Source organism: Camelus dromedarius, chromosome 2, assembly GCF_036321535.1.
Source record: "Camelus dromedarius isolate mCamDro1 chromosome 2, mCamDro1.pat, whole genome shotgun sequence".
NCBI classification, from domain to species: Eukaryota; Metazoa; Chordata; class Mammalia; order Artiodactyla; family Camelidae; genus Camelus; species Camelus dromedarius.
In genome coordinates, this window is record NC_087437.1 from 51,117,616 (window position 1) to 51,130,401 (window position 12,786).

General features: G+C 36.2%; 1 protein-coding gene across 5 annotated transcripts in view; it reads left to right on the top strand.

The window, feature by feature from the left end:
• Positions 1-12,786, top strand: part of YEATS2 (YEATS domain containing 2) — a 92,143-nt gene that overhangs the window by 63,262 nt on the left and 16,095 nt on the right. For all 5 annotated transcript variants that reach the window (XR_010383715.1, XM_031452141.2, XM_064493276.1 and 2 more), the window contains 4 exons: positions 2,422-2,594; positions 3,378-3,536; positions 6,368-6,544; positions 8,614-8,800. Coding sequence is in view for 4 of the 5 variants with exons in the window: in XM_031452141.2 (XP_031308001.1) it covers positions 2,422-2,594; positions 3,378-3,536; positions 6,368-6,544; positions 8,614-8,800 (696 nt within the window). In the remaining variant the exon portion in view is untranslated. The remainder of the gene's footprint in view (positions 1-2,421; positions 2,595-3,377; positions 3,537-6,367; positions 6,545-8,613; positions 8,801-12,786) is intronic.

Sequence of the window (12,786 nt, forward strand, 5' to 3'; positions counted from 1 at the left end):
GATATTTCATGGTATAATGGTAGCATTTGCCCAAATGGATTTAAAACATACACATTATTTAAAACCACTTCTAGTTAAATTATCATAGTCTTAGGAGAGGTGTGGCTTTTGAGGCTGTGTTGGGAGAAAGCTGTCTGTGTGAGCTGGAAATAAAAAGGAGTTCTGCGTTTCAGTGGAAACTGGGGACACCTGGGGAGAAGGTGGCTGGATGCCTATTTTTATTTTGAAGGAGATGGGAATAGGGTTGGAATCAAGTGTCTCTGCTTGCCATTATTTAGATGTGCGTCTTTCATTTGCTAGGTTTGAAGATGGCAAGAGAAATATATGCTCAGCCTTCGTGTAGTGTATTTAAAGCCCCAAGGAAATTAGGTGGTTTATCTAGACTTATCCAAACTTTTGCTTTGACATATAGACAGAAACAGTTTGGGTAGTGTTGAAAAGGAAAGGGTAAGAGGAATTATTTCCATCTGAATCAGGAGTATAATTGATACAGCAGTCAGGTTCATTAGAAATTAGCCACTCTTGTGTATGACTGAAAAAATGTGCTGTGCACTAGAAATCGACACAACATTGTAAACTGACTATAACTCAATAAAATAAAATTAAAAAAAAAAAAGAAATTAGCCACTCTTGCCAAAACACAGTTGCAGTTGTAACTGAACAAGGGCTCATGTGCCCATGGAACAGAAAGCCAATTTCTTTCTTTTTTTTTTTTTTATTGAGATATAGTCAGTTTACAATGTTGTGTCAGTTTCTGGTATACAGCACAATTCTTCAGTCATACTTGAATATACATATACATTCTTTTTCACTGTGACCTACTACAAGTTATTGAATGTATTTCCCTGTGCTATACAGTATAAACTTGTTTATCTATTTTATATATACCAGTCAGTATCTGCAAATCTTGAACTCCCAATTTATCCTTTCCCACCCCTCTGCCCGCTGGCAACCACAAATCTGTATTCTATGTCTGTGAGTCTCTTTCTATTTTATATATAAGTTCATTTGTCTTTTTTTTTTAAGATTCCACCTATGAGTGATAATCATACGGTATTTTTCTTTCTCTTTCTGGCTTACTTCACTTAAAATGACATTCTCCAGGGACATCCATGTTGCTGCAAATGGCATTATTCTATGGCTGAGTAGTATTCCATTGTATAAATATACCACAGCTTTTTTATCCAGTTACCTGTCGATGGACATTTAGGTTGTCTCTATGTCTTGGGCCAATTTCTGACAGTGGGAGTTTGCAGCAAAGTAAGGGTTTATTGCAGGACACGAAGCAAGGGAGTGGGAGATAAGCCTCAGATCAACTCCAGCTTGGTCTTTCAGTTAGGGGTATTTTGAAGGGAAAGAACAAAGAAACTAGGATTAGTCATCATCCTGTGACATTTCTTAATCATAGTTTCAGGAGTCAGGATGTCTCTGGTTTATGATTCTCTGACCAGGTGTGGTCCATGGTTCAAGGGTCTGTTTAGCTCATCTTGCCTTGGAGAAACAATAGCAATGTTATCGACAATAGCAGTTTTAGTACATTAATGTAAACAACAGCAATTTTAGTCATCTGACTCTGGTTGACTAATGTTCATTTAGTACAGGTCAGAGGGGACAGGAAAGGGAATAAAGTTTTGGATAGAGAGATTGCTAAAACTTGGCAGGGGAACTTGGTTTTACAGGGACTCTGTTTCAAAAGCTAGTCACCATGTTGTTTACGGACTATAATGGGTGATTTCCACACTTTCCCTCAGGTATTTTTTCCTCATACCTGAGCAGTGGTGTGCCAGAAATTTAGGTATGTAAGACAAAGACAATATAAGTATTCCAAAATTCATCCAGAGAGCTACTTAGATTTTAGTTTATGTATGTCACCAAAAAAGCAAAGGAAGGGTCCAAAGGTTTTAAAGTGGAATTTGAAAAGTGAAGAAGAATGGGACCCTGGAGTTAATATAAATACGAAGAAAGTCTTAGTTTTTTCCAGAGCACAGGGAGACAGAAAAGAGAGAGTACTGTAAGATTACTCTAAATTCAGTAGTTTCAGTGAAATTGAATCAGATGCCAAAAAGTTTGGGAGCATTTCTCTGAGCATTTTAAATGTTGATTAAAATCAACACTTGATTAGAAAATGTATCGACTCTCTCTTGATGTCCTACAGTTAAGCCAAAACACTTGTCAAAGATAAGTTCTTCATTATAGTACTCAGAGCTGAACTAGTCAACTGTCATTTAGTCGAAAGTAAATACATTTCAGTCTTCGGCACTAGGAAGTCCTCTCTCGTCACAAACCAGGTGTAGTACAAAAAAGGAGGAAAAGAAAGGGAAGGGATGGTGCTGTGAAGGAAACATCTCTCTGGACTCATCTGTCTTTTCAGTTAAGTCTTAATACTTTTAATGATGGTGCTGTCATTCGTTGTATTTTCAGACCTCCAGTCTGGTTCAGCTGCCAGTGGTGGAGGAGGCAGTGGTGGTGGTGGCGGCAGTGGTGGTGGCAGTGGAGGAGGAGGAGGAACAGGAGGAGCCCAAAGCCCTGCTGGCCCTGGGGGGATATCCCAGCACCTGACATACACATCTTACATCCTCAAGCAGACCCCTCAGGTCTGGTCATTTGTGACTGGTATCGTTTAAATCATTTAGTTATTTAATAACTGCCTTGAATTATGGTGGATTTACCTTTACATCTCTAGGATCAGGGGGTCAGTACTAACATTTGAACCATGTTAGAAATCTGTATTATTCTGGCCTTGCTTTGTTTTGAGAGAAAAGCAAGGAGACTGGAGATTCAGAAAGACTTACGTAACTCATCGAAGATTTCTCTGCTAAGCTAGTGATAGGGTTTTTTAAACAGATCTTTCTGAGAGATTTTTGCTATGCTGTTGCCTTTCATGGATTTGAAATAGTGTTAATGTGCTGGTGAAAGTTTCCTCCTAGACAGAAGTAACCACAGAGATAGTATCAAGTTATGGTATTTGGAGGTAGGTTGGATTCAAGGTTAGGAACAGGTTTCTGCCTTCTTTCCCCTGGTCGCTAGAGTCTTAGCTCCTTTCTAAGGAAGGTAATGGAATTTTGGTTCCAGATGTTCTTAGTGAGAAGAGTGGATAGTTATCAGTCTGAAAGATTAAATCCAGCTATGAGGACTAGATTGTAAAATTTGAGTTTCTAACAGCCTGCTCTGTAACAACAGTGCAAAGTTTGAGAAGTGGGGGTATAACTATGAGTAGTGACACTAAGAGCAGAGCTGTTCTCTTCCATTATTTTCATTGAGTTGCAGAGTTGAAGGGGAGGATTTTAACATGTAATATGGGACCTTGTGATTTAGAGGATCAGAACAAGTCATTTGAACTTAACAAACTACTAATTAGGTCTTTGTTTGTAACTTAGGGCACTTTTTTAGTTGGCCAGCCATCACCCCAAACATCTGGAAAACAGCTGACTACGGGGTCAGTGGTCCAAGGAGCACTGGGAGTCGGCACGTCATCTGCACAAGGACAGCAAACATTAAAAGTCATATCTGGACAAAAAACTACTTTGTTTACCCAGGTAAATACATACAAACACACACACACACACACACACACCCAAGTATGTGGTAGTTATGGCATTATTTAAATATTTATAGCTTATCTCTTTCCAAAAAGAAATTATGGTTACATAAGAAAATAAGCAATAAAATAGTATAGAAAAATAAGAATAAAATCTTAAGATTTGGGAAAATACAAGTAGAATGAGAAGTTAAGACCAGAAAGTTATTTAGATGTGCAAACAGTAATGCCCTATATATTTAATAAAATTTGCCAAAGCAAAATGAGAAGAATGATCATTTATAAAATTTGTACTATTTGTGAGAGGAAAAAAAATAACTGCATAATATTTTCTTAGGAGAAACAAAGATTTTCTTGACACTTCATTCTAAAAAGTCTCTGGAGGGACTTCATATAGGAGATTCTGAATAATGTAATAGGTGATTTCAGTCACAGTATCCATATACTAAGTAAATGTTTACTATTTCTACAGCTTCTTTAGTATAAGCCAAAGAATAATGATGGGGAATTTCAACTAGGTTGTGAAGAATATCATAATCATCTTTAGGAGAATCTATAGCTAAATCTCAAAAACTTGCCAAATGAAACAAACAAGGTATAGAAGGTTAAGATAGTATGATACCGTTATCAACAAACTACACTTTTTATGGCTATATGTAGATCAGCGGTTCTCAAAGCATGAGTGAATATTAGATTTTTGTCTAAAGCTTTTTCTGTGTCTGTTGAGAGGATCATACGGTATTTTTTTTGGTTAATATGGTGAATTACATTGAATTTTTAAAATGTTAAACCAACCCTGCATTCCTGGAATAAACTCTTATTTGGTTGTGATATGTTATTCTCTTTTAATGTATTATTGGATTTAATTTGGTAAAATTTTGTTTAGAATTTTTGCAAGGGATATTATATGGTCAGTAGTTTTCTTTGTAATTTCTGTCTGGTTTTGGTATCAGAGTAATTCTGGCCTCATAAAATGAATTGGAAACTTTTCCATCTTCACTTTTTTGAAAAGAGTTTATGTCGACTTGGTATTATTTCTTCCTTAACTATTTAGAGAACACCAGTGAAGCCATAATGGCCTGGAGTTTTCCTAATTGGGAAGGTCTTTAATTACAGTTTCAATTTATTTCATAGATACAGGACTATTCAGGTTATTTATTTTGTCTTGAGGGAGATTTGGTAGTTCATATCTTTGAAGGAATATGTTCATTACAGGTAAGTCAAATTTCTTGGCATAAACTTATACATAATTTTCTCTTATTAATTATTAATATTCCCTTTTAATGTCTGTAGAATCTTTAGTGATGTCCCCTTTTTCATCCTTGATTTTGGTAATTATGTGTCTTCTCTTTTTTCCTTGATCAGCCTAGCTAGAGGTTTATCAGTTTTTATTGATCTTTTCAAATTAACCAGCATTTGGTTTCCTTCAGTACGAATTTCCCCTTGGTCAAATGCTCTTAGCTATTTCAAACAGGTATAAGGCCTCACAATTCTTTAGGTAGTTCTTTAAAATCTTAGCCAATATTCCCAACCTACTTATGTTGCAGCCAGAGCAGTGACTTACTTTCTGTGCTGCCATAGCTGAGACATTTACTGTTGCCTTTTAAGGTAAAATTTATATAGAATAATGCACAGATTAGAAGTGGATTGCTCAATGAGTCTTGACAAATATATATGCTCATGCAAGCACTATCCCAGTCAAGGTATAGAACATTTCCATCACTCTAAAACATACCTTCATTTCTCTTTCCAGTTTTTTTCTGTCACCATTTTTCTGTTTCTGTAACCAAGATTAGCTTTTGTCTGTTCTAGGTCTCTATCAATAAAATTATATAGTATATAACCTTTTATGTTAACTTCTGTTGTTGAACATGTTTTTGAGATTTTTCCGTATGTGTATCAATTGTTTATTCTTTTTTATTCTTGAGTAATGTTTTGTTGTATGACTATTCTTTTGATGGACACTTGGGGATTTCAGTTTTTGACTTATGAAAGATGCTGTTATGAACATTCTTGTATAAATTGTACAGTAGAATAGCTAGGTCATAGGGTAAGTGTATGTTTATAAGCAACTTTATAAGAAACTGACAAATGATTTTGCTAAGTGGTGGTACCATTGATTCTCCCTTAAGTAATGTGGGAGAGTTCCAGTTACTTTATATCCTTACCAACATGGAGGGTCATCATTCTTTTTAATTCTAACCATGTTTGTGAGTATGAAGTGATACCTCATTGTGGTTTTAATTTGCATGAGACACCAATACAAATTAATGCCATGGCTTCTACTGGATTCTAATCGTGACTTCTCATGCAATAGAGTGCCAGCCTGCAAAGCCAAAAATGCTTACTCGTGCCATTTACAGAAAAAGTTTGCTGTGCCTTGACTTAGACCACTAAAATATAATTTGTTAAATGGTTCTCTGGTACTAAAATGCTAAACCTGTACTACTAGCCTAAAGCACCATTAACTTACCATTTAAATCTGGCCCTTGGTTAGGTTTTCATGTCTAAAGATTATGTGTACATTTAAAAGCACTTTGGACTCAGTTATTGTAATAACAAATGCTTGGTATCTTTGAAGACATAACTGCCAAATAGTGACTTGCAAATGCATTCATTTGCTTATTCTACATCACGGGTAAAGAAACATTTGTATTAAAAAGTCATAAACTTGAGAGCTTGTTGGAAAGTGCACAAATACTTCATATAGTTTCATTTAGCAAGACTGTTTTGGGGGATGCTCTGTTTGGGGGACATATATAGGTAAGTAATGAATTTTGCTTATTAGCCTGGGTAACATTATTACTCCAACCCATTTTGTTTCTGCAGGCAGCCGCTGGGGGACAGGCATCTCTGATGAAAATATCTGATAGCACATTAAAGTCTGTGCCAGCCACCTCACAGCTCTCAAAGCCTGGAACCACAATGCTGAGAGTAGCAGGAGGGGTTATCACAACTGCCACTTCCCCAGCTGTGGCCCTCTCAGCAAATGGTCCTGCCCAACAGGTGAGAAGTAGCATGATAGTAGAAAATCATATTGGGGCATAAAAGTAGTGAAAAGCTAATATTCAGCAGGCACACTTAATGTTGGGCCATATTGCTCTTTTTTAAAAAATTGAAATTAATTCAAATACCATAAAATTCACCAGGTTAAAGTGTACAGTTCAGTGGGTTTTGTCATATTCTCAAAGTTGTGCAACCATCACCACTATATAATTCTTGAATTTTTTTTTAATCCAAAAAGAAACTCAGTACCCAATAGTAGTCACTCCCCATTCCCTTCCTCCCTCCCCCCATCTTAGGTAACTGCTAATCTACTTTCTTGTGACTGGCTGCTTCTGCCACAGTATTTATATTTAATACAATATTTTCAAGGTTCATCCACGTTGTAGCATATATCAGTACTTCATTCCTTTTTATAGCTGAATGATAAGTCAGTGTTATGGATATACCACATTTTGTTTATCCATTCATCGATTGATGGACTTTTGGGTAATTTCCCCCTTTTGACTATAATGATTAATGCTGCAGTGAACATTTATGTACAAGTTTTTGTAAATCGTATGTTTTCATTTTTCTTAGCTATATACCTAGGAAGGAATTGCTGTATCATATAGTAACTACGTTTAACATTTTGAAGACCTGCCAGACTGTTTTCCCAATACGCTGCACCATTTTAGATACCCCCTCTCCCTGCCCCAGCAATATGAGGGGTTCCAGTTTTTCCACATCCTTGCTGAACTTGTTCTTGTCCATTTTTGTTGTTGTTATAGCCATTGTGATGGGTGTGGAGTGTTATCTCATTGTGGTTTTGATTTGTGTTTACCTGACAGCTGGTGATATTCAGCATCTTTTCATGTACTTACTGGCTATTTGTATTTCCTCTTTGGAGAAATGTGTATTCAAATCCTTTGCTCATTATTTAGTTGAATTATTTATTGTCTTTTTATTATTGAGTTGTAGGAGTTCTTTATATATTCTAGATAAAAAGTTTCATCAGATTTGCAAAAATTTTCTTCCGCTCTCTGGGTTGTCTTTTCACTTTGAAACCACAAAACTTTAATTTTGATTAAGTCCAGTTTACCTATTCTTCTCTCTTTTATTGCTTATGCTTTTGGTGTCACAGCTAAGAAACATTACCTAATCCATAGTTACAAAATTTAAGCCTATGTTTTCTTCGAAGAGTTTTCTAGTTTAGCTCTTACATTTAGGTCTTTGTCCATTTTGAGTTAGCCTTTGTATATGGTGTGAGACAGGAGGCCAAACTTCATTCTTTTGTATGTAGGTACCCAGTTGGCCCAGCAACATTTGTTGAAAAATCTGTTTCCCCTTTAAATTGTCTTGGCATCCCAAGGACTCTTATAATCTGATTTTGCCTAATTCTCAGGCTTCACCTACTGCTTCTCCTCGAATGTCTACTCATACCACTCTACTTTGCAGTTTCTTGAACATGCAGTGTTCTTTCATGCCTCTCTGACTTTCTACTTGCTATTGTACTTCTGCCAAGAAACACCCTTTCATCTCCCCCTTTCCCTGTCTTGAATCTTGAAGATTTCCCCAAAGTGCAGTGTTTTTACATGAAGCTTTTCCCAGTACTCTCCCCTGCCCATCCCTAGGCTGAAGTAGTACTTGTGCTGCAGCATCCATCACAGCTCAGTCACCCTCTCCTCCTTGAGAGCTTTTGCCTCTGGGCCCTAGCATTTAACACTGTGTCTGTCCAGTAGTAGATATTTGCTGAATAATGTGACAAACTGTAAAATATATACTGAGTTTTTAATAAAGCTCATATTATTCCAGTTTTACATTATGAGATTAAGTCCTCTATGTTTTTGGAGGAGAGGTGTTGAAATAACCTTTTATAAGTGATATAATAGTTGATGAATTATTTTTAATGTGGTAATAACCCTGGTCTGTGAAATCTAAACCACCAAATTAGAGAAGCAGTCTTTAAATGACATGGCATTTGATAGGTAATAACAGCTAATATTTATTGAGTATGCTGTGTGGCATTCACTGTTCTAAGTAAGTTACAGTGCTTTCTTCTTAATTTCTGTTATTTCTGGTCCTGTGGTTAGCAGTCAGAAGGAACGGCTCCCAGTTCATCATCTACTGTAGGTTCTGTAATGAAAACTTCCGGGCAGCAACAAGTGTGTGTCAGCCAGGCCACCATGGGAACCTGCAAGGCTACTGCCCCCTCTGTCATCAGCGCCACATCCCTGGTGTCCACACCAAACCCCATCTCTGGAAAGGCCACAGTATCAGGTCAGTTGTATTATAATGTTATTTGTCTCTCCCTTCTTTGGGCTAGAGTGGTTTTGAAAGATCTTAAACAATATTTTGTGTAATAAATTGTTAAAAGTCATTAACTCAGCAACATTTTCCATATAGCTGCTTTTTAGATAAATTACTCTTTTTTAAAATCTATGTGTAAATTTTTAAGTCTGAAATGTTTTTATGGACTGAATAACAGTTTTTTTGGTCTGTTTGTTTTGGTGGGGGGAGGTAATTAGGTTTTACTTACTTATTTTTAGAGGAGGTACTGGGGATAGAAACCCAGGACCTTGTGTATGCTAAGCATGTACTCTACCACTTGAGCTATACCCTTGCCACACCCCTCCTACGAATAACAGTTTTTAAATGATATAATAAAACATTAGCCATCTAGAATTCTTCTGAGTATTTATCATCAGTTTTGAATGGAACTCATTGTAAAACATCAGACATCTCTTTTTACTTTCATAAACAAAGTATATAAAATATAAATTAACATTGTTGACTCCAGGTCATGATTTTTAACCGTTCTTATTATATTGGGTAGTGTTAGAATGACACACTTGAGGTCGGCTAAGATGTATGCTATCTCTGTGCCTAGCCCAGTGGTCCCAGAAAAGTGTACCTTTTACTTCTTTGGGTTATACAGAGCACAGGTCCTGGAGCCAGATTGCCTAATACCCGTTTCATAAAGTTGAGAGGATTAAATGAGTTAATATATATAAACGCTTAGAATACCATCTAGTATATTGTATCCTTTATGTGAATAACTGCTGCTGTTACCATTTTAGCGTCATCGTCGTTGTTAGCCACATTCCCTTATCTGCAATTCTAAAATCCAAAAGACTGAAAAACAAAGATTTGTTTGTTGTTGTTTTCCCCCATAACTAATTTTAGGGCAAAGTCTGACCTCTGTTGACTACTTAATATGAATATTCGTGTTTTGCCACAAATATTAATGTGTTTTATTACGTTGTACTGTCCCAGATGCCAGAGACTGATATAATATGCAGCATTACTTCTCAAACTTTGTTTTTCTGCAATTCGGTATAGACAGATACTTCTGTAAAATACAATACAAATAACAGAGCAAAGTCCAGCTGTTACATAAGTTTTTGAATACTCTTAATGTCTATATTGCCTTGGTGCAGATTAATAACAGTTTACCAACTGGCACTAGTATACAGAAAAAAACTGAGTATCACTAATATATATGTGTGTGTGTGTGTGATACATATGTCATATACATATATGCACACACGCATGAACATTTAAGTATGTACACACACACCTTAGTACCTTTGGGTAAAGATTGTGGGTATTCTTATTGTTATTATTATCACTACATTCCTTACATGACCCAAACAAAGTCCCTGTGTTTTGTTTGCCTTTTGGGTAGTTAGAGACCAAAAGATTAAGGCTGATCTGTTTTTCCCATGATTTCCACCTCCCAGTTAAAATCAACCAAGTTTTTTATGGGGAGTGCTTGTTCTCGGCTGACTGACTATTTGGAAGCACTGTGTTAGCCGCACTGGAGTAGAAATTGTAGGAATAGAAGGGATTACTTTTATAAGAAATGAATGCCCTCCCTTTTTCTGATTGTCTGATTATGTTTTTTAACATGCAATAAATGAAGTCTCCCTGCTTTAAGTTCTAGTTGCCTGAAACTTTCTGTATATTTTCGTAAGAGAATCAAACTGCTTCCTACTGACCATTAGTTGTGTGTATGTGGATTCTTTTTTTTTTAATTGAGGTATAATATAACCTTTTTCAATTAAATTTTTTGTGTGCATTATAAACTATTTTGAGCAAGGCCATGATTGTGAGTAGAGCAGAATGAGCTAGAGAAAGAGTACTAGGAGGTGCAATCGGCGTGGTGGGGGTCCAATCATATAAGGCCTTTGTAGGTCATTGTAAGAATATTGATTTTTACTTCAGAGGAAGCTATTGGGGGAATTTTAAGCTAAAGAGTAACATGATCTGCCTTTTAACAGGATCACTGGCTACAGCATTTAGACTAAACTATGGAGTACAAAGTGGAAGCAGGGAGCAGACCAAGAAGTAGACACTAAGAGAGAAAATTTGATGATATATTAGGGGGCCCTGGCAACATCAGACTGAAAGGAGTTCCAGGGAAAAAAAGCAGAAAATAGTGGGAAGGAAATGATCGAAGAAGCAAAACAGTTTATCCCCGAATTGAAGGGCATGAACTTCCAGGTTCAAAAGGCACAGTGTCCAGCACAGTGAGTGTAAGATGGCTCACACGGAGGCTCAATTTGTTTGTGAAATCAGAACACCAGTGACAAAGAGGAGAGCTTAAAAGCTGTCAGAGAGAAAAATAAGCAGAAAAGTTTAGAAATTACATTATCATTGGCCTTCTCAGTAGCAATGCTGGAATCTGGAATACTGTTTTTCAAAATTCTAGGGAAAAATTCCTTTCAGTCTAGAATTCTATAGAATCTTTACTGAGTGTGAGGGTAGGAATATTTTCTAATAGGCAACTTTTCAAATGTACTTTCTATGACCCTGTCTCAAGACATAACTAAAATACATGTTTCACCGGAGTGAGGAGGTATAGACCAAGAAAGAGGACAAAAATAGGATCACCATAGAAGGAAGGCAAAGGGATTCCTAGGGTGATGGTGAAAGACGCTCCTCGGACAGCTTTGCAGCCAGTCTAGGAAGCAGCAGTCCAAAGTGGAGCAGATCAGAGAGCCCCAAGAAGGATAACTCTTATAAAAAAATGAAACTGTAAATTATTTAGGAGGTTCGACTTTGTGGAGAACTGTATTAAGGGGTGGTTTATACCGTTTTTGAAGGATTTGGGAAGACTTAGTAAGATGTTGAAAGAGAACTAAGCAGATGAAAAAGGAGGAAATTATTAACTCCAGAAAATGAAATGAAATCATAGTATCATGATGGTCTCTGGATTAATAGAGAACAGTATTGGAAGAGAGGGAAGAGAGGATATAAATGTCTTACTTAAAATGCTTATCTACCCTAATAAGTCAGTGTGTAACATCAAAGTGTTACATCAGGATGGACCTGGACATTGTCATTCTAAGTGAAGTAAGCCAGAAAGAGAAAGAAAGATACCATATGATATCACACATATATGGAATCTAAAAAAAAAGAAAAAGAATAAAGAGGACACTATGAACTTATCTACAAAACAGAAACAGACTCCCAGATATAGTAAACAATCTTATGGTTATTGGAGGGAAGGGGTGGGAAGGAGTAAATTTGGGAGTTTGAAATTTGCAAATGTTAACCACTATATACCAAAAAAAGTAGATAAAAAACAAATTTCTTCTGTATAGCACGGGGAATTACAGTCAATATCTCATAGTGGCCGCTGATAAAAAAGAATATGAAAACGAATATACGTATTATTTATATGCATGACTGGAACATTGTGCTATACACAAGAGATCTGACACATTGTAACTGACTATACTTCAGTTAAAAAAAAAAAGTTACATCAAAATGAATCAAGGCCTACAGTATACACATTCTTTTAAAAAATGCTGAGATAAATATGAAAAGACCAAAAGGATTAAAAGTGGATGCTACTGGGAAAGTAGATGAGGACAGGGAGTTGGAGCAAAGGATGGCTATTTTTAGTTTTATGCCTTCTAGCACTTTTTTTACTTTTCAACTGATAAAAATAAGAATTTTGATAAAAATAAGAATTTTAAAAATATGAGGAAACCAGGTCATTGTTGTGCTCTCTGAGGGCACATCTCAGTAATTACTACTTGACTGTTCTAACATTCATCTATTACAAAGAAAGATTTTCTTGTTTAAGGCTTTGTTCTTGAAAGTATTTAAGATTATTTCTTTCCTTAGCTCAAACCAACTACATTCCAGTGCCTTAAAGTATCTTTAGCCTCTGATGCTGTTTTTAAGTACTTGAATATTAAAACATGTTTGTGTTGTCTTTACTCTCTGTCATTTTCTTACTGGCTCTCTGAATG